Genomic DNA, 21357 nt, shown 5'->3' on the forward strand with positions numbered 1-21357 from the left:
CAAAAACTGAGCAGGAGACCAGTCACAAATTGTACATGCGATATAGTAGTTTGGCTGGTACCCTTATTTAGGTAAGCACTATTTTGTTGTGGAGCTCCATGAATTTGAACCCTGGCCTACACCCCTGAGTTTCATCTGACTTGAGAGATAGTACAGTGTTACCTGCTATTATCAATTGATGGTCTACACCATGTGTACATGTAAGAGCTCCTTAGTGCCAGGGCCCTGGCCTAATTATGTACACCCTTCATGAGCTCCTTATGACCAATGCCTACACCCATGAAGAGCTCTTGAGAGCCCTGGTCTACACACCTGAAGAGCTACACACCCCTGAGTTTCATCTGACTTGAGAGATGGTGCAATGCAATCTGCTATTATCAATTGATATAGATGAACTAACCTCGTGACTGCTGAAGATCTATGGAGAATGGAATCGCTCTGATTGATATATCCATCATGTGACGTGTGCTGCCGTCCCATCCTACTCGCATCAATAAACCGTTGCTAGTAGCAACCAATAAGTCGTCCTTAAGACAACATAGACTGTGGAAGACATTAAAAAAACAATTACATCTCTTGACTGCTTCGGGACTTCAGATTAGAGGAGACTAGCTCCTTCAAATCATGACAGCTTGGAATTTTCAACTTCAAATAATCAGCCACCCAATATGCATATACTGTTAAAGGGACAAGTTGCCTTGGACCGGGCAAGTTGGTCCATCAAAAGAATCCCAAATTAATTGTCCCCTGGAATCACATTTTAGTAAAAACAAAATAACACATAATACAAAGTTCTATTTATAACACTCATAAATGATTTAATTTTGCCTGGTTTTACCTTCAGTATATTCATTTGATTGTAAACACCTGTTTTAGATAATAATTTATGACCAACCTGTTAATTCCAGCAGTGATTTGCATTGTGTGAGCATAATCTATCTTCAACATTGGCACTGTGTTGTTGTCTGCTTCAGTAGTATCACATCTATAATGCGCTGAGCTATTATCAGAGTTTTACAAAATTAATAGTAAGAAGGGAATTAAAGGAGCATAACAGAATTGGTAAGAAAACAAATTGTCTATATCACAGATGTACATAAAACTTACGCAGTCTTATGATGATGATAGTTGAAATTTTTTGTCTGAAATGTCATATTTGATGAGAAATAAATAATCTAATTTTGCATCTGAAGTTTATAGCTCAGTGAGCATTTTATTCAGTTTTGTTTTTGCATTGATGACAGTTTGTGAATGACTAGTTTCTGACCTACCTAGACTGCTTAGTTGTAAAGAGGTGATGGGTTCCCTCCTGCTGCACCTCGAATAACAACAAATGACCTCCTGACGTCTGTAAAGGAAACCAGCAAACAATACAATTGTTATATTACTACCAACATGGACTCGATACAGAATTCCAGAATGATTGAATTCACATGTTTGTGTGCTTTGAGATGTCTTGAATCCGAGACCTCAGCTGAGATCTCAAATTCAATTCAAATATTTAGTGAGAAATTACTTCTCTCCAAAAACAACGCTACTTCAGAGGGAAGTGCTTTTCAATGTTTTGTACTATGAGGGAAGTGCTTTTCAATGTTTTGTACTATGAGGGAAGTGCTTTTCAATGTTTTGTACTATGAGGGAAGTGCTTTTCAATGTTTTGTACTATGAGGGAAGTGCTTTTCAATGTTTTGTACTATGAGGGAAGTGCTTTTCAATGTTTTGTACTATGAGGGAAGTGCTTTTCAATGTTTTGTACTATCAACAACTTGTTAGCAAGTAAGTTTTTATGCTAACAATTGTTTTGTGCAATTACCAATAATGACAAAATCCTTTAATAATGCAAACCATTTTCTTTTTTACATTTTGTATTTATAAACATATTGCATCTAATCCATGGTCTGGTAGGTTTGGGTCGATCCTCCTAGGTGGGTGTTCCGCTTCTGTTTTTTAATTTACAAAATTATATTGCAGAGTATTTTGAATAACAGAAACTGCTGTACTTTTATTATGTTAATTGGATTGAAGTGTGGTCTGCATTGAACTCTATACGTACAACATCTTGGTAGTTATTAAAAAATGAAATTAATCATATATTTATTTGAGCATACAGCTGTCTGTGCTTGTTAACCAGTGTAAGATTATGTACCAGTATTTTTCAGTCCTTTGTTCATATTTTATGCACAAAAACACATGTTTTTATCAAAGCTGTACTCAACACAGACAACACACATCATTTTTTAAACTGACTACCCTGTTTTTGCTAAGCAAGATTCTTTGGTGCTAAGCAGCATTATAAAATTGAGCACAGAACAAATAAAGCTAGTGTCAAACTACCCCAACTGCACAGACAACACACACCATTTTTTAACTGATACCCTGTTTTTGCTAAGAAAGATTCTTCGGTGCTAAGCAGCATTATGAAATTAAGTCCAGAACAAATGAAGCGAAGTGTCAACTCACCCCAACTGCGAGTACAGTACAGTCTGGTTTCCATTCTGCACATAGATTGGTTCCATGTACTATGACTGAATCATCAGATCGTCTGAAAGTCACTATCAACACACACGGCTGTTAAAGAAAAAATAATTTAAAAAATGTTAAATTTGCATCGGAGATAAAGAACATTCAATTTGATAATAAAGAACATTCAATTTGATAATAAAGAACATTCAATTTGATAATACCCATAGACATGCACATTGATGTAAGATATTCTACCATACATCGTTGGTGTAAAAGGTTTTGTTCAGAGGATTCACCAGAAAGGTTTTGAATTTTCTCTTAGCACATCTTTATATTATTCAAATGGCTCAGAGTTTAAACTAGTATTTTAGCGCGCATCTTATTTTTGTTGTATTAACTTTTGTATTTTTTAAACAAATGATTCCTTGGAACAGGGTACTTACAAAGTATTTGTATGTACCAAACTTCCAGGCTGGGTGTGTGAATAACTGCCTGAACATTATAAATACATGTATGGTTCAATTATTTTATAAATTGTGAGCATTCTTCCACCTCTAAACCAATGAATGCTTTATTTACCACATGATTGACTACTCCCCGCCCTGCCCCTTTATTGAATGGACAGGACACGTATGGACCACACCCACTTTGTATCAGTATGCCATGATCTATATGACCTCTGACACTGTCCTACTTTCCACACATACTCTGCTATGGTCTACTAAACCACAGGGAGTTGTAAATAAAGGGATCTTGATGCCGACTACAGCACTCTGAGTCTGATCAGGTTGGTCCTTGCTCTGTACATAGAGAAAGGCTCTGTAGATAAGGCTAGGCCTTTTCAAAGTGTCAAAAATCTCAGGGTCGGAGCAGGTTCTGACGGAGATTTTGTTCACCCTGCTTCACACTGTAAAACTTTCAACCCGCCTCCGATCCGGGTAGCATGCTCTAGCCGGATAGAATCAACCCTGAAAGAGACCAGGGTTGAAAATCTCAATCCCGATCGAAATTGTATTTTTCGGCATGATGGTTTATCATTAATCTACACTTTTGTACAATACTATGTATATATGTATACATATGTAGCTGGTCATTGAGTACATGTACTTCAATATTGCGTCCTATTGATTTGTGTAATAAAACATAACAGGTGGAGAAAGTGTTAACTCAATAAATATTCTAATGTAGTAGACAACCTGTGTAAACACTAGTTGAATCTAACTAGGGAGGTATGTTGCTTACTACAAATATAAGGCCTCCTGGAACTTCACTTGAATTATCTGTAGCGACAGTTTGTAAATTTGTTTTAGTGCAGTCTTCTTCAGTCTACAAATACACCCAGTAACCCCCCCCCCCTCAAAGAAGAAAAACACTGGAATAATGTTACAACAAGATTGCAGAGGTAAAACTGAACTTTACCAAGGACAAAGATTGGCCTTGGGTGTATTTCCAACCCAAATTCCTTGGCTTAATTCCAACCCAATCTTACCCAATACACAGTGCGTTTTATGGGCCAACAAACAATGTAATTTTTGTGTTTATTTGACACTGTCTGTCCTTCCTGCAACGTTACTTGCCTGGAATTTCATCTTTGAGAGGGAAAGGTCATTTTTATTTTGCAAAGGGCGCCTTCCAATGGGAAAATCTTAAAATTCTGCAGGACACACTGGCTGGAAACTTTTGAAGAGCACCATCACCATGACCAGGGGCAGGGGCAGCAGAGGCAAGGGGCAGCAGAGGCCAGGGGCAACAGAGGCCAGGGGCAGCAGAGGCCAGGGGCAACAGAGGCCAGGGGCAACAGAGGCCAGGGGCAGCAGAGGCCAGGGGCAACAGAGGCCAGGGGCAACAGAGGCCAGGGGCAACAGAGGCCAGTGGCAGCAGAGGCCAGGGGCAACAGAGGCCAGGGGCAGCAGAGGCCATGGGCAACAGAGGCCAGGGGCAGCAGAGGCCAAGGGCAGCAGAGGCCAGGGGCAGCAGAGGCCAGGGGCAGCAGAGGCCAGGGGCAGCAGAGGCCAGGGGCAGCAGAGGCCAGGGGCAGCAGAGGCCAGGGGCAACAGAGGCCAGGGGCAACAGAGGCCAGGGGCAGCAGAGGCAAGGGGCAGCAGAGGCCAAGGGGCAGCAGAGGCCAGGGGCAGCAGAGGCCAAGGGCAACAGAGGCCAGGGGCAACAGAGGCCAGGGGCAGCAGAGGCCAGGGGCAGCAGAGGCCAGGGGCAACAGAGGCCAGGGGCAACAGAGGCCAGGGGCAGCAGAGGCCAGGGGCAGCAGAGGCCAGGGGCAGCAGAGGCCAGGGGCAGCAGAGGCCAGGGGCAACAGAGGCCAGGGGCAAAAGAGGCATTGGCCTCGTTGTGAGATGGCCCAGCGAGATTTAGCCAGGATTGTCAGCTAATAACAAAGGAGCGCTGACTTTTGATGTTTCTACTATCCTCCCCAGCGGAAGGCATATGGTCCCAGACCCACTTAGGTGATTTAGGGTAGCCTCATACAACATGTCTGTATCCTGTAGACACAAGATCAATGTTTCTACAATACAATACGAATCCCATCCTGCTCTAATTTCCTTTCTGTCTGTTACCCAAACATACATAATGGCTTCTCATTATGTATCACTATGTCCTACCATACATTACCAGCATCATGGCTCCTCACCATACATGTATCACTATACAGAAAAGACATTGGACACTATTGGCAATTATCGAAGACCAGTCTTCTCAGTTGGTGTATCTCAACATGCACAAAATAAACCTTTGAAAATTTGACGTCAATTGGTCATCAAAGTTTCGGAATATTTTAATGGAAGAAAAAAAACACCCTTGTCACACGAAGTTGTGTGCTTTCAGATGAAATCTAATTCTGAGGTCTCAATATCAAATTCAAATACTTTAGTGAAAAATTAATTCTTTCTCAAAAACTAAGTTACTTCAGAGGGATCTGTTTCTCACAATGTTTTTTACTATCAACAGCTCTCCATTACTCGTTACCAAGTAAGTTTTCATACTAACAATTATTTTGAGTAAACCAATAGTGTCCAGTGCCTTTAAAAGTCTGTCTGCTAAACTGGAGACGGGTAGCTTGATTTCAAAATTCTAACCAGATGCCTTTCCTGCTACAGTGCTAGCTGTCAGGCTATGGTGACACACTGGTTTCACATAATTTCCCCTCTTTTAATTAACAATTTTACTGATTTCCACTTTTAGATTCCAAGAACTTGAACCCATATTTAAAAGATAGAAAAACAAATGAAAGCTTAGGCCTACTACATGTAGTTTGAATTTCTCCTTTTTGTGCGGAGGTTGACTATCGAACAAAGGTTGACCAATAACAGTTTGAGATTCAAAAATCCTCATCGTTTAATGAATGCATTCTTGTTCGCAGATAGTTGTTTGGAAATCTTCACAATTGTTATACTAACCTTAATTTAACATGTGAAAACAAAAAGATTAAAGCTTGAAATTAGAGCAGTAAAAAACATCGATCCCATTGACAACTGAAAGGTCACTAGGGGTCATTGACCTCAGTCTAGGGTCAGATTTCTTCCTCCAGGTGCAACAAGAATATGTAAGTACTGATTTATAATTCAATTAGATGGATTATTAACAACAGTCAACACTCAGCAGTTCATCAAGAAATGTTAAAGGAGATGTGTACCACTAATATATTGGGCTCAAAGAAAACTCAACCTTTACGGTTTCAATTTTCAATATTGTGAAGTGATACTTTATCCCCGGGCAGAAGATGAAAATTTAACATCTTTTCAATATTGTGTGTAAAAAATACCTGCTAATAAAATCTGTACCTACCCACACAATGAAGGGGCTACACAGAGGTTTTCTGAGATGCAATAAGATAATTTAGTATAAACCAAAAATAATATCAAATCCTTTTGAGTCAATTGAATGTTTGTACCCAAATTTATAACATTAAAATGCATTGGTGTTAAAAAGCACACAAGAACGACATTGAACAAAACAACATCCCTAACAAACATACATTTTTAATGTATTTTTTCACAAAAAAACAGGATCACCTTATTTATGAAAATGTTCACAGGTTGGTTGTATACCGAGTAGTTTGTTTATGAAATCTATGGAATGTATGCTTGGCTTTCAATAACCAATGATATAAATGCCATTTACATAATCAAGCAATGCACAGTAATCAGTCTTTTTGGGCGGAAGAGTTTACCCCTTTAAGCTTTAAGACAGTGAGTCATGACTTTTTTCTTCAATGTTCAATTTGTTCTGAGGAGAGTAGAGGGAGGAAGGCTTATACATAGCCTGGGGTTATAATTTTAATGATGTGAGACTGAAGGTGTCAGGTAGAGCTCACATTGCCAATTAAATACACATGCTGGCTAGATAGGGGAAGAGAGAATAAATCCATTCAACTGAAATCTCAGTGTGAGCTGTGTGAGCTGTAGGTGACAGCTCTGTAGCACAACAACATGCAGGCCTACTTGCATTATGTCGGCATACAGTATAGAAAATGGAAGTGTACAATTTGACATGTCCGGTTTAGAATTTCTTGCACGGTTTATGAAGACAATTTTACCTGCCACTTTCAACTTTGCAAAATGCCAAATCCTAAGAACACTACTGATAATTTAAGACAGTAGGACAAAACAAAAAATCAGGTTTTATTTATAATTTATTTTTTATTTTCAAGTGTGTACAAGTGTTGGGTCAATTTTTGTTTAATCTTTCGGACATTTAAAAAAAAAGCACTCAAAGTACACTTGGAAAAAGAAGAATCTCCAAGGGCAGGATGAACATAATGGTTTGTAGAAAGTATTTGATTGTGGAGTATAATGTTCCAAATATTATTATGTGAGTTTAGGACAGATACACTGTATCCCAACTACATCCGTTAAATGAATTAAGGCCAAAAGGACAACAGATTGCAGGTGGGTGACACTTTAGCTATTGAATGAGATCAATATTGTGATTGATTTGTGGCAGATCCTGGCCTTGGGATTCAAAACTACTGTAGAATAGTGTAGGATTAGCATAGAGTTGTATAGTGTATTTTATGTTTGTCCTGGAATTTAAGCAATTTAAATGATTTGAGAGATAAATGGATTTAAGAACACAGCTTGCAAACACACATTATGTACTCATGAAAGCTAAACATGTAAGCCATAGGCCTATTTAAAAGGGATAACTGTCAAGTAAGTAAGGTTTGCAGTGACACACCATGTTAAAACTGTCAAACAATTGTCATTGCTCATCATTTTACATCCACACAATGAACATACACCTGGGTGGGTGTTGGTGTTACCATTGCTACACTTGTTGTAGGTACAGTTTTGACTGCATATTTTGAGCTTTTGTTTTGGCAAAAGGTCAAAGAAGTGGGTCAGTCTCTCAATAAATAACCCTGAACCCAATTTAGTCAATCCATGCTCCTGCCAGCCACATGTCTTGTACTGGCATTGCCTAGAGGCCACGGTGGTATTGGGCTAGTCATGACCTCTGTTGCCCTGGTCTTGGACTTGGTGCCCCTTCAAAAGTTTCCCATAGACTTTAACATTTTCATATTGAAATGCCCTTTGCCCACAAATTGGCCTTGTCTCCTGTCAAAGATGAAACTCCATGCCTACAATCCAGAGTGGAATAATAGAAGGTTCAAGGTTCATTTTAAAAAGTGAATTACACAATTGTACTTTTATTTTGAGTTGATTTTAAACAAACATCAGGAATATAAGTTTACAAAACAGTTCTGACACTTTAGAAACACATTCCTGAATCTGAATCCTTTCATAATTATTATGATCAAACAGGTATTATTAATGACATTCTTCAAATTATCTACCAACAACTGCTTTTAATTCTAGCAACAAAGTGTAATACTAAATATTATTTTATCATGAAGTAAGTTTTTACTCAACTTGAACAATTTGATTTACCCCAAAAGAAAGTTCCCTTTCAATGATAGGAAATCTGATTGTACACCAGTTTGGTTTAGTATACTTTTTTGTTTTCATTTTGTCTGTATTCTTTCTAGGTTTTGGGGAGGTTCTCCTTGTGAACATGATATCCCAGGGGATGTAAGAGCCCTAGACACCTGTATCAATCTTAATACAGCCTACAGTCATGATGCATTCAAAGGTCACTGGCTAACAGCAGGCTACGACCAACTTAGGCTCTCATGCACAATTCATGCACGATCACTCGCATGTAATTTTGAAATAAAATAAGGAAAAAGGAAGGATAATCTAACAGATTTAATGTTATGAAATTAGATTTTCTATTTGTGATTAATAAAAACTTTTATGAAATGTTGAAAGTTCCACACTAGTACAAGTTAACTATGGATGTTGACGCAAGTCACAAAGCATCTATTGCTCAGAAAAGTGGGCGTGACCACAAAAGGAAATAAATACTAAACTTTCACAGATAATTGCTACTGCTCTGTAATAAGAAAATGGTGATGTCACAATTTAAGTCACTACTGGCGTATTTACATTTGACAATGCATCTTACAAGATGAATCCTAGCATTTCATGACCCCAAAAGATGACACAAGCTGATGGTAAGAGATTTAAGTTACATCAACTTTGTTTGTGTGGACCAATGTGGCACAAGAACCTTGCATTTAATTAAATTAATATTTGTTCGGTTCCCAGTGCCCCATCATCAATCACTGCATTCCACTTCTTCGTCAACATTCTGGTCCATTGCTACAAAATGAAATTTATAATTCAGTGCGCTTTGTAATTGTAGTTTACGCCATGTATCTGTAACTAGGTCGTGAGGAGCGATACGATTATCACAACTTAACTTTACCTTACTGTTTCAGGAAATTTTTAAACAAAAATACTGCTTCATTTAGCCAATTATTTGGAAAAATTTCTGTGTGGCGCCACCACTTTTTCATTCAAATGCAATAATATAGTATCTTATTTACCTCAACGAGATATCCCTTTTAGTAAAAATTAGTTTAAAAAGTGGTGGCGCCATACGTTAAGTTATCCAATTATTTTATTTACCCAGCCAGATGTGATTATTTTAATGGCATAAATCATAAAATAATGTGGCAATCAGATTCATCAATTCATAAACTGTTGTCAGATTTCTTTTTTCTTTCTTTTTGAATAATTGATAAAAAGTTAAAACTAAAATACCCAAAAGTGAAAAATAGTTTAAATTAAATAAATGTTTAGTGTCACTTTTCAGAGTGAAAATCATGAACATGATGAAAGGAAATGAAAAAGGTTTATAAAAATATAAAGATGGCAAAAAACTTACTTTACTCTGCCAGATATGAATCGACTGCGAAGTAGTTACGACAAAAATTGATCGGTTTGGTGACGCTAAAACTTCCTGGATTGCCTCTGATTTGGCAGAAGGTACATCAAGATATTTCGGCCATCCCACAGGAAAATACATGATGAAAACTCTCTGAATTCACTTCAATATCTTTGCCATTTCAGACGACATAACCAAACACAGCTTCTCTCATGGAAGTCGCCATTTTCTCCAAGTTGTCATAAAATGAACTCTCTATACCGTTCATAAGGTCTCCTCTGATTGGATGAGTGGAACTGTATTCTGACGATACACTCCATACATCCAATCAAAAGGTGTTTCATTTAATCACTGATTGTTTGTGCGCAGGCAGATTTTAAAGAACATGACAGCATTATGACAGCAAAATATTGTATTCTTTTACATTCTTATATTAAAGTCTACAGCAAAAATAACTCTGTCCCAACTAATATTAGCCTTGAAATTGTTTTTCTTTCGATACAACGCAAAATTAAACAAACAAATAAACAAACACTGCACTTAAAAAGGCAGAGTGGGCGTAAACAAATATTACCATATAATGAATATGCTAATGAGTTCAATCAATCACTGACACCTGTCGTTTAATGGTAATTGGCTTGTGTACGGTTCCTATGATACCGGACAGCACGGTGGCGCTACAGTTGGCCGGTAAATTCGTGTGACAATACACATTGTTTGGTGAAAGAACGCTGTATAATTATTGATCCAAGCCAGAAGAAATACCAACAGGGAATCCCTGGCAGTTCGATGAGCGATGGGATTTCCTCGCAGTTGAATGATTCTGTGAATTGAGGGAGAAATCGGCAACGATTTTATACAACGAAGTGACTAGTTTTGTAATCAGGTAGGTGGCCGGATACACACTAAAATACATGTGTGATTTTACCATGGTCCATTTTTTCAATGTGGTGTGTTGGTCTTCCTCCATAGATGCATGTAAACTCTCCCTCAATGTTTTTTTCTCTGTAGAGAACTTCCTATCCCCAACAGTCAACTGGGACTAGGTTCCTCTACTTCACGTTTGTGAGACATTATGATGTATCTCTTTCTGATCAATTTCTGATCAACGTGATTCCTATAAAACTATTTAGATTGAAACCTTTGCTATATGATTGAAGTTATTATGGGAGTATTATATATGCACATATTCTACTTTAGGTTCATTACTTCCTGGGAATGCCAAGCCAATGTTGACGTCACATGCCATGGCTGTTTTCGCAGCAAATGTTTCGCAGGAGTTGAACACAGTTCAATTGTTGTGATTTATTCGTTGTGAATTTGTGCCGTCAAAATTCATATCGCATTCGCATTTGCAGGAAGTATGAACCAGGCTTAGGTTATGTTCTTGAGATCCAACATAGAATAGTCTTGTCTTGTCCTACAATGGTTTCCTATTCGACCATGAAATCAATCTAAAAACTCTTTGACTATGTGTTTTGGCCATTTTAAACAAACCTTTATACCTTTTTAAGCTGTCCAAAGCCATAATTTACGAATGCATTGCTTTGAGGCCTGGTTGGTGCGAAAGCAAATGCAAAGCATCTTCTATAATGTCAACAAAACCACCAGTTGCGATGATCTTAACCTTCCAGCCTCCCAACGTCGCAACTTATCGCAACTAGAAAACCACGAGTGATGTGAAATTTTCTAACAGTCCTTTGTTGTACATGTTATAAAACTCTAAAACAAACACTGCTTAGGTGAAACATTTCACCACTTAAGTTTTTAATATTTGAAGCTGATGTTTTGACTTTCTTACATTTTTACAGCACAATCAGTATTTGTTCCTAGGTTCACTAAATACATCATTCATCATGTCTGAGCGTCAAACATCGGACATGGCTCGTAGTAAAGCAGCCAAATTACTAAAGAGACATGGCAGTGCGTCGTCGCTCATGAGTGGCAGTGAATATGGAGGAAGATATAAACACAATGGGTAAGTTTGATCCTACTCTGCTCATGACTAACAACATCAGCTTTTTTTAACTCCAGGTAGGACTTTGATGTATCAGGATGTGTTTGTATAGATTTCAGGAGGAGGAGAGGGGCACATCATTATGTAATATTCAGAGTTTGTTTTAATAACATTTATTTTTTGATTTGGGGTTGAATGAAGAAATTGAGTAGAGTGGGATTTGAACCAACTATCTCCGGATTAACTTTGTCAGCGCTCTACCAACTGAGCTATCTAGCCCTATATTGCCCAATCTGGAGGTCCGTGGTTCAAGTCTCAGTCTAATCTAAATGGAATCTTGGTGCAAACTTTTAAGACAGTTTCTGCTTGTTGACTGACAATGTATCCGGGTACAAACTAAGTTGAGAATCTTGCATTTTGTTAACCTGCACCATTGCCCTTTAGTACCTTCCCATATAAGCGCGCACAGGTGTGTCAATGTAAACAAATTTGTTTACAGTTATGTTTACTCAAAGATATCTTAATTCACTTACTGCAGTTCTTGAACCAGGATGTTGGCTACAAACAGCTATATTCAGAGCACAGACATAAACAAAAGCTCAAAGAACAAATAAATATAGTTTAAGTACCAGTCTACCAATACTGTTATGTCTACACCAACCTGAAATACTAGTAATTACCGGATGATATAATGTTACTACTAAGTATTCTATATTTGCTTCTTCCGGCATCATGTGAGAAGTGATTGGACTTTCCTTGCTGTATCAAGTTCCTCTATGCATAAAGCAGCAAGGGTCTTCAAGTTGCACATTTTTTGTCAATTGGTTCATTATCACTGACCAATGTTGGAGTCAGGACCTCAAAGTCTTAGATCGAGACTGAGACCTAATCTTATGAGGACCAAGACCCTACAGTCCAAGACTGAGACCTTACTGTTTGAGACCGAGACTGAGACTTTATCTTCTGAGGACCAACACCGGGTCAAAGACCCTACAGTCCAAGACTGAGACCAAGACCTAACTGTTCGAGACCAAGACTGAGACCTAGTCTTCTGATGGCCAAGACCGGGTCCTATACCCTATATTCTAAGACTGAGACCAAGACCTTACTGTTCGAGATCAAGACTGAGACCTAGTCTTCTGAGGACCAAGACCTAGTCCTAGACCCTATAGTCTAAGACTGAGGCCGAGACCTTACTGTTCGAGATCAAGACTGAGACCTAGTCTTCTGAGGGCCAAGACCCTACAGTCCAAGACTGAGACCAAGACACTGTTCGTGATCAAAACTGAGACCTAGTCTTCTGAGGGCCAAGACCTAGACAAAGACCTTGCAGTCCAAGATCGAGACTGAGACCATTAATAATAATCGTTTTTTATATAGCGCTTTATACATATGAAGGGCGTCTCAAAGCGCTTCCAATAATTATTATTACCCCTGATCAGTGGGCCTTTTCATTCCTTAAACCATATCAGCTCCCTGGGGAGTATATAGCCTGGTCCAATATATATGCACTACTCGGCTAAATCAATCACAAGAACTATCTCTGCCCTCACAGGTACCCATTTACCCCTGGGTGGAGAGAAGCAATTATATTTGAGTGTCTTGCTCAGGGACACAAGTGTCACAACCAGGACTCGAACCCATGCACACTCTGCTGAACAGAAACACCAGAGCTTGAGTTTGATGCTCTTATATATTAGCTCGACCAAATAAAGCCTTGTTTTTTAAGAACATAACGCAAGGAACAGAGAATTACAGAATAAGCTATACAAATCCTGGACCTGGCGTACTTGTATGCAAATGATTCAGTACAATGCAAAGTTTGTGCAGCGTACAGTTGTGCATTATTCAGTACATACTCAACACAATACCATGTGTGTGGTAACCTTACATTCATACTTAATGACCTACAACCCTTACCACTATCATTGCAATCAACATGCATTATCAATTTTTGAAAAGCCCTTTAAACTTTTGCCTGATAACAGTTTTGTGCTTAGTATCCAGATATAGTCCTTTTTGTAATTAAAGCAATAAAAACGCAATTTGATTGAAGTTTATTATAAGTTTTCTTAATGCAGTTCCTCGATGGTTCAGCTGAAGAATTTTTAAAAGAACTCAATCTTTTTTTAAACATGAGATTTTTTATGAATACTTTTTAAAAATCTACGTGATTTATACTGTTAATTAGTGGAGATAATTAAAGCAATTAGCTTTAATTACTTACTTGATTAACAATCGATTAATTGCACTGCTATAGCCACTTTTAATTTTAGTCTTATTCCAACATTTATGGAGGTACATTGTTTGTCTATATTTGTTTGCCCTCTGTCTGCTACAGAAGAGTTTCTCTGCTTTTAATTATTGATAGAATTTGTAGGTATTTTAAGGACCCGTAGTTGGCGATTTATAATTTATAAACTGTCCTGTTATAGAAACATAGTAAAGAGTTGCCCCTTGCATATGTAAATTCACATTTGAAAGAGGTTTTAATAATTCATTTATCTTCTTAGATTATTTATTAAAATAAACTCGAGGGTATTTTAACTCATCAGCATAGAAATGATCGATCCGAAGGAACTTCAAACGGAGCAGGAGCAGGAAACAGAAAGAGAAACTGCTACTATGATTTATAATTAATGCAGTTTGAAAAGAAAGTCTCATTTGCATGCTGCATAAAGAAGTAGTTTTTTCCATTCATAATTAATTATGTTAGTTTAGAAGGTGGTCTGCAGTGCTTGAGGAAATTAAAAGGTATCGTTGTTGCGTCATTGAGGCGGGAACAAGACCTTCTTGGTTCCTTCTGGTGTTGTATGAGACTTTAGTTGTCAAGATGTCACAGGCGGGTACTGTTGTTACATTTGCCCCCTCCTCACAGACTTTTCCTAGACATCGGATTGGTGGTAGGAGGCGCAGTGTACATGGCAACAATAAATTGACTGTTCAAAATGGCAAGGGACGGGCTGAAAGTAGAGTCAGGTACGGGTAGATTAAGGAATAATATATAAGTGCCTTTAAAGGCACTGGACACTATTGGTAATTACTTAAAATAATTGTTAAAATAAAAACTTACTTGGTGACAAACAATGGAGAGCTGTTGATAGTACAAATTATTGTGAGAAACGGCTCCCACTGAATTAGCGTTGTTTTCAAGAAAGAAGTAATTTTCCACTAAAATCTTTTTGAATTTGATTTTGAGACCTTAGAATTAGATTTTGTTTTCAATAATAGTTTCTTATACTTGTTCTTACTTCTTTTTAAAGGTACTCGGTTGTAAACAGTTACTTCCAAATACATTATGCCCTTTATTGATATATGTAAACAAGTTTATTTAATATCAAAATATTTATGCCATTTAATAATCTAATAAAGTAAACAAATGAGTGGAGTTGTTGTCACCCTTGGTCCCAGCCTATAACAAACGTATAATTGATATAGAGATGATTTTATAACAATAGTCTTGTACTTTGGATCAGCATTTTAAAACCCAATAGAATTGTAATCAGGGTAATTATAGGCGTCATCGGCCAACAGTTGTCAACATATCCAGTAGATTATCTTTCATGTCTCTGATGTCAGTAGGGACATAACTATACCTAGGAATTTCTAATCTGGAATCGCGCATACTAAATATCCATCCAACATATCTTGCTCTCTTTGCCAATCTGCTGAGATTTTTACAGTGGTGGACAATTTCACCCACACTCCAACCTGCAGTCATAAATCTACAATTTCTCAAGGAGTTTGTTGTTTCCAGTGGTTGTCATATTTGTGTAGTTAGGTGTCACCATGACGTTTCAACTTCAGCGTAGTCGAGGCATGACTCTGCCTAATCGTATCGACATGAGCGTCAGGCGTCCTAGTCGAACTTTGTCCTTCATTAGGAAACTCAGAAGCAGGTATCTATGGTATCTGTCTTAGTATGATAGTATTAAACATTGTACAAAACAACTCCCTCTGAAGTAATGTAGTTTTTGAGAGAGAGGTAATTTCTCATTAGAATATTTGAATCTGAGAAAGGCTTCAGGTGGGCCTGAAGCGTAAGTCGATCACTTTGTTTGCCTTATTGCCTTCCCTTTATGTGAACAAATAAAATACAATGACAATTTATTTTCAGGACCTGGTAAAATCTGGGAGACAATTTGATGCCCCTCCCCCTCCCTTGCCCATTCAATAGGATGCTGCAGAGGGTTATGCCCCCCCCCCCAATGTTACCCCCTGGATTTTCACCAGCTTTTGTTTATTCCCATATTCTAGGAACAGAACCTGTCGCTTGGTGGTTACCCAAGCAGCAGAACAAAAACATTCAGACATTTGTGTAAGATCTAGGTCTTGAAGTGGTGTACATACACACAATTCTTTTGTCGCAAACTTTGGTGAACATTCTAAAAGCTAGAGGTCAACAGTTGTACTAAAAGCCAAGTCTATTGATTCTGAAGATGATGTGATTTAACAATGAATATGAAGCTAGGGTTGTTCCATTATATGGTTTTTTTTAATATGTTGTAATCCACTCAGGACAATTTGCTTTACATTGACTGTTGGTTACATCCTGGTTTATATCAATTATTAATATAAAAGGAAAGATTTGCAGATTTGACATTGTGAATAATGAACGCCCTAAAAGGTAAGAAGGTATGGTATGCAACATCGGGAAAAATATACGCTGGGCAAGAATAATCAAATCGTCAAGTCAGAAAAGCAAATAATTTCTCAAACTGTTTTTGGTTGTTTTATTTGGGTTTTTGCATTCTCTTAGGCCTCTTAAAACTTAGATTTTTTGACTTGAGTGTTTGTGTTTCTGAGATTTGTGACAGATATTCCTTATTTATGACGGATCTTCCTTGTTTATGACAGATATTCCTTATTTATGATTTTTTTATTTTTTTTACAGCTCGGTCAGCACCGTGTCATTTATGGACGAGCCTCAGGATCCCAACAAGCAAGGATCTAGTGTCAAATTGGAAGCCACATATCAAATGGATCCCAAGAAACGGTTCCCTGTCAACACGGTCAAAGACATCCTTGGTGAAGTGCTGCAACATTACCTGGCCGAGGAGAAATATGAAGCGGAGCTTTGTAAACAAATGACTAAGACGATATCAGACGTGAGTTTATCAACCCTTAAAATACAATCCAGTGAAAGCAGTCCTGTGTTTATTTATTTACTCATTTTCAGTATGGGAGACTTCTATTGTTTGTTTATTTATTTGTTCACATCCTTAATTCTAGAAATCCGCTTTCTATTTTTTCAGGATTATATACCTGTCTTACAAGCAGTTCTTAGAAGAACAGTTTTTATCTTTTATTATCCAGTATAATGAAACAAACGGCACTTAGACCCCCCCCCCCAATTTTCCCAATAGAATGTGGGTACTTTTTATAACAATGTCCACGGATTTAGTTTAACTTACACCCTTTGAAGATAATGACATTACCTGCTGAGGTGCTGTAGTTTTTAAGAAGTTAGTAAAACAATGTAAATGCTTAAATAATCTCACTTAGATGAATATAACTTTTGTGACTTTTTTTACTCATTTCTTAAAAACTACACCACCTCAGCAGGTAAATTTCTACCATCATTATCTTCAAACTGTGTGAGCTTATGTAAACTTGTGGACATTGTGTTTTGTTTCCTGCAAAAAGTCTGCAGACCTTGGGGAACATGGTATTGTGAAGTTGATCAAATCTCCCCCATTGGATGCTATCAGCTTCAGATCATAGTAATCTCTTATATAAATTCAGCCTTTCTTAAGATGGGCAATAATTGCTAGTCCCAGTTATCCCTTTATTTACATTAAGTCTACTCAGTATGCACTTTGTCTGTAGAATGTGTTTGCTTTTCTCTCTATTTCTTTCTAAAGTGCATAACTACATGCCTGGTGTGTACAGTGCTACATGTATGTCAAGGCCTGTGAACGCAGTCTGTTTGCATCCATTTTATTGACAAAGCTAAATCATGCAAAACTCACGCTTCAAATGTGTGAAATATTTCCTGTGGCTGAGTGCTGAGCAGCTGAAACCCTTCATCCATGTGAATTGTTTCAAAGGGAAATCTAATGTTTCTGTAATATCTAACCTGGAATCAATTAATCAATCGTATAGTAACAGAAAGTATTCAACTAATCAATTTCTTACATTGTGTATGTGATGTAAAGTTGACTAAGCTACCTGACAACACAACACAACAGAATCAATATAGAAATGCCTCCCTGATGTGGGAGGTTTGGGGGTGTGGCTTATTCAGGATAAGGTTTGGCTTAATGCTGCAGTGAGCTCATGAATATTAACGCTGCAACTGGGTGAGCTCGTGATTATTAATCAGTTAGCTCAGCATTCACCATTGTGCAGTTTGTGTTCATGGTATGGGGGCAGGACAAAATATGCCTGCGTATTTAAATAATAAACACTCTTGGCATACGGACAATGAATTATGCAACAGTATGATTTACTGAATATTCATTCCTCTGTGGCATATCTGATGGAGCCTTATATTACTGGCAGCCTAATGTTTTCTAGGTGTTTATTTTATTTTGAACAATTCCTTATTTCAGGTTGTAAAGGCAAGAGTAAAGGATCTACAACTTGGACGCTATAAAATCATCGCCATTGTACACATTGGTGAGCTGAAAGACCAGGGTTTGAAGATAAGTAGTCGTTGTTTGTGGGATGCGGCCAATGATAGCTCGTCATCGTATGAATATCGTAACAACTCTTTATTCGCAACAGCAATGGTGTATGGTATCTACCATGAATAGTCCAATCTTGACTTAACTTCTTGAGTTTCTTAAAGTGTTGTTCTCTTTCTTGGTCCAATTTCATAGAGCTGCTTAAGCAGAAAATATTGCTTAGCACATTTCTGCTGAGCAGAAATGAGCAGGATCCCAGTTACTATTTAGACATGCGACATAGTAGTTTGGCTGAACCCTAAACATAGGAATCATCATCATCATCATCATCATCAGTTTATTTCCACAGTTTCAAAATCACAATCAAACTGCCTCTACAGCAAGTGCCGGGCAACCTCGGTGGTCTAGTTGGTAAGACACTGCTCTAGAATTGCAAGGGTCGTGGGTTCGAATCCCATCCGAGTAATATTCCTGTGATTTTTTCACAGAACTCGGAAAGTACCGAGTATACAGTACTAACACACATCGGTGTATATGGGTAAAACCAAAACAAATAACCTTTTTCTGGTAAGCATAATTGTTTTGTGCTGAGTTGCTTTTAATGCTTATAAGCAGCTTTATGAAATTGGGCCCTGAAGGCATCAAGTCCTTCCCATCGCAATAACTGCCTCCAATTCTGCAAATGAATGCATCACAAAACTCAATTGTAAAACCTGCTCAATCATGTGAACATGCTTACCGCAAGATTCTGTGATTACTGCCCATAGAATTATGTTCAGAATTCTACAGTAAACAGAGCCATGAAAGTGGACCTAGCTCAATGATGTGGGAACAATTTTAGGTGCATTAAGAGTAATGTGATTTCTAAATTTGTTATTCACAATACCAAAATTTGGGTTTTATGTAGGAGCTTAGTGGGATTTTTTTAAAGAATGAAATAATGAATTAGGATTTCTCATGTTGGTCAAAGCAATGTTTAGTACCACAAGCATGTGCAAGTTGTGTAATGAATGTTTTGTTTAAAGGAACATTACAGAATTGGTTTTTGTTAACAAAACAGTTGCTGGCAGTGTAAGCACTTTATGTAATCCACCATATACATAAACTGACTAACCTGTAGAAGTTTCGGAATGATTGGCCATCTGGGTCATGAGAGAATAGTGAAAAAACGATTACAAATTCGATGCATTGCATCGATGCGAAAATAAAATGAATAAAACGCTCACTGAGCGATAAAGTCCGAATATTAATGCGAAGATAGATTTATTTTTCTCATCAAATATGACATTTCAGACAGAAATATTTCAAGGGATGTTTTCAACACTCATCATCATTAATAGACTGTGTAGGTTTTATGTAAATCTGTGCACGATCTTTGTTTCTTACCAATTCTGTAACGTTCCTTCTAAGGGATGTCAGTTTGTGGTAAAGTAATTACTTGAGTGATAGGATAATGAAATTATTCAAAATGGTTTACCATATCCTGCAGCTCTTTCGGTTAAACAAAGATCACAATTAAAACACCATTTTTTTATGACAAGTCCACAACCAATGGAAAAGACACAGTTTTGTTGATTAATAGTTTGTTTTATAGTATACCCAGATAGCAATAATATAGATATCTTTGTTATTTACTTCCATAAATGTGTGATTCTGGGTAAATTATGCATGGTCAATTTATTTATGTATATAGAATGTGTGTGTGTGTTCTCTATTACAAATATAGTCCGATTTAGTATTAATAACATTTTGATAAATTCCGTCAGATTTTTGTTCAAAGGGTTGGTACAATGTTTGGAACGTTCTAATTCAAGTTGGTCAATTATTCATAGATATCAGTGACATTTACCCATTGGAAATATATTTCACATTCAGAAAAATGTTATTATTATTTTAGGAAAAACTTCTTCAGAAAAAAAGATGTGACCACAATACACAATGTAATGAGTGTAAATATTCTCAAAACCAACGTTGTACCTTCCTTTTTAAATTTAGCTGCAAAATATCCAAACCTATTTTTATATATTTAAATCATGTAGATTTAATTGTATTTTATAGAACTCAAAACACTTGGTAGTAAAGTTGAAACTATCACTGGATGAGAATCTTCAATGGTATTGATTCACTCTATGGTCATAGGGAAATGTTTTAACTTTGTTCAACAATAAAAGAACTAGGTAAAATTAGTCCTGCATACTGGACAAGCCCTAAAAATAAATCTGCAAAAGTAAAGACTATAGTTTGGTCTAAGTTCATTGAATTTTGTACAATAATAAATAAAAAAACAAACAAAAAACCATTTATATAGTGTCTCAAAGCGCTTGACAAACAAAATTAGCAGCGTCAAGTTACAGTTAGTAAACACTTATAATAAGCAGATAAGCAATACACTTTTTACATACAAATAAAAAATAGGAATTTAGTAAAAGTCTATAAAATTACAAGATAAAATCACAATGCTTAGCATTTGACAATTGACACACATTTACACGTCTGCTATTATTTGAGGATGAGCTACCTCTTTCTCAAAAACTAAATTACTTCAAAGGGAGCAGTTTCTCAAAATGTTTTAATACTATCAACAGCTCTCCATTGCTCGTTACCAAGTATAAGTTTTGTTTTACTGGCACTCATTTTGAGTAATTACCAAAAGTGTCCAGTGCCTTTAAGAAAGTCTATTTTAAGATCTTCGGCTGCCATCATTTTACCAAGGAGGACGGAAAACTGTCCCCAACCTTATTATTTGACCAATGTGGTGATATGTCCATACATTAACAATATTCAAATAATTAATGGTTAGTTGTTTAGGAAATGTGTGTGCTTTTTCAATCAACCTCTTCAAATAATGTACTAGTCTAAAATTAAAGTATGTAACCAACCCAAACTCGAACCCAAACAGAGTTAGTTATGAACTGTGAATACCACAAGAACAGTTATAAAATAAGCCTAGTTTTATATTTTACTCGTTTCTTTTGTTACAAGCATTATGCGCAACATTGATGCGCTGCAGTCGCAATAAAGAATATCATTTTTATTAAGCAACTTGTTTATGTGTTTCTT

At 37.1% G+C, this 21357-nt stretch overlaps 2 protein-coding genes across 5 annotated transcripts in view; one reads left to right on the top strand and one right to left on the bottom strand.

The window, feature by feature from the left end:
* Nucleotides 1–9930, bottom strand: part of LOC139945981 (guanine nucleotide exchange factor subunit RIC1-like) — a 34356-nt gene extending 24426 nt beyond the window's left edge. Inside the window, exons 1-5 of the mRNA XM_071943545.1 lie at nucleotides 9712–9930; nucleotides 2461–2568; nucleotides 1272–1348; nucleotides 896–1000; nucleotides 401–543 (exon numbers count right to left, since the gene is read on the bottom strand). Of these exons, the coding sequence (XP_071799646.1) occupies nucleotides 401–543; nucleotides 896–1000; nucleotides 1272–1348; nucleotides 2461–2568; nucleotides 9712–9852 (574 nt within the window). The 5' untranslated portion in view covers nucleotides 9853–9930. The remainder of the gene's footprint in view (nucleotides 1–400; nucleotides 544–895; nucleotides 1001–1271; nucleotides 1349–2460; nucleotides 2569–9711) is intronic.
* A 448-nt stretch (nucleotides 9931–10378) lies between these two features.
* Nucleotides 10379–21335, top strand: LOC139946011 (dynein light chain Tctex-type 5-B-like). 4 transcript variants are annotated; one of them, XM_071943595.1, is made up of 4 exons: nucleotides 10379–10597; nucleotides 11545–11689; nucleotides 16563–16776; nucleotides 18223–21335. In XM_071943595.1, exons 2-4 carry the CDS (start codon nucleotides 11568–11570, stop codon nucleotides 18424–18426), a joined length of 540 nt encoding a protein of 179 aa, XP_071799696.1. In that variant the 5' UTR covers nucleotides 10379–10597; nucleotides 11545–11567; the 3' UTR covers nucleotides 18427–21335. The 4 variants fall into 4 exon arrangements, with proteins under 4 accessions (XP_071799696.1, XP_071799695.1, XP_071799694.1 ...); XM_071943594.1 differs by having other exon boundaries at nucleotides 10380–10597; nucleotides 11523–11689; XM_071943593.1 differs by lacking the exons at nucleotides 10379–10597; nucleotides 11545–11689 and adding an exon at nucleotides 14487–14647.
* The last annotated feature ends 22 nt before the right edge of the window (nucleotides 21336–21357 follow it).

The sequence above is a fragment of the Asterias amurensis genome, chromosome 13 (genome assembly GCF_032118995.1).
Source record: "Asterias amurensis chromosome 13, ASM3211899v1".
NCBI lineage: Eukaryota > Metazoa > Echinodermata > Asteroidea > Forcipulatida > Asteriidae > Asterias > Asterias amurensis.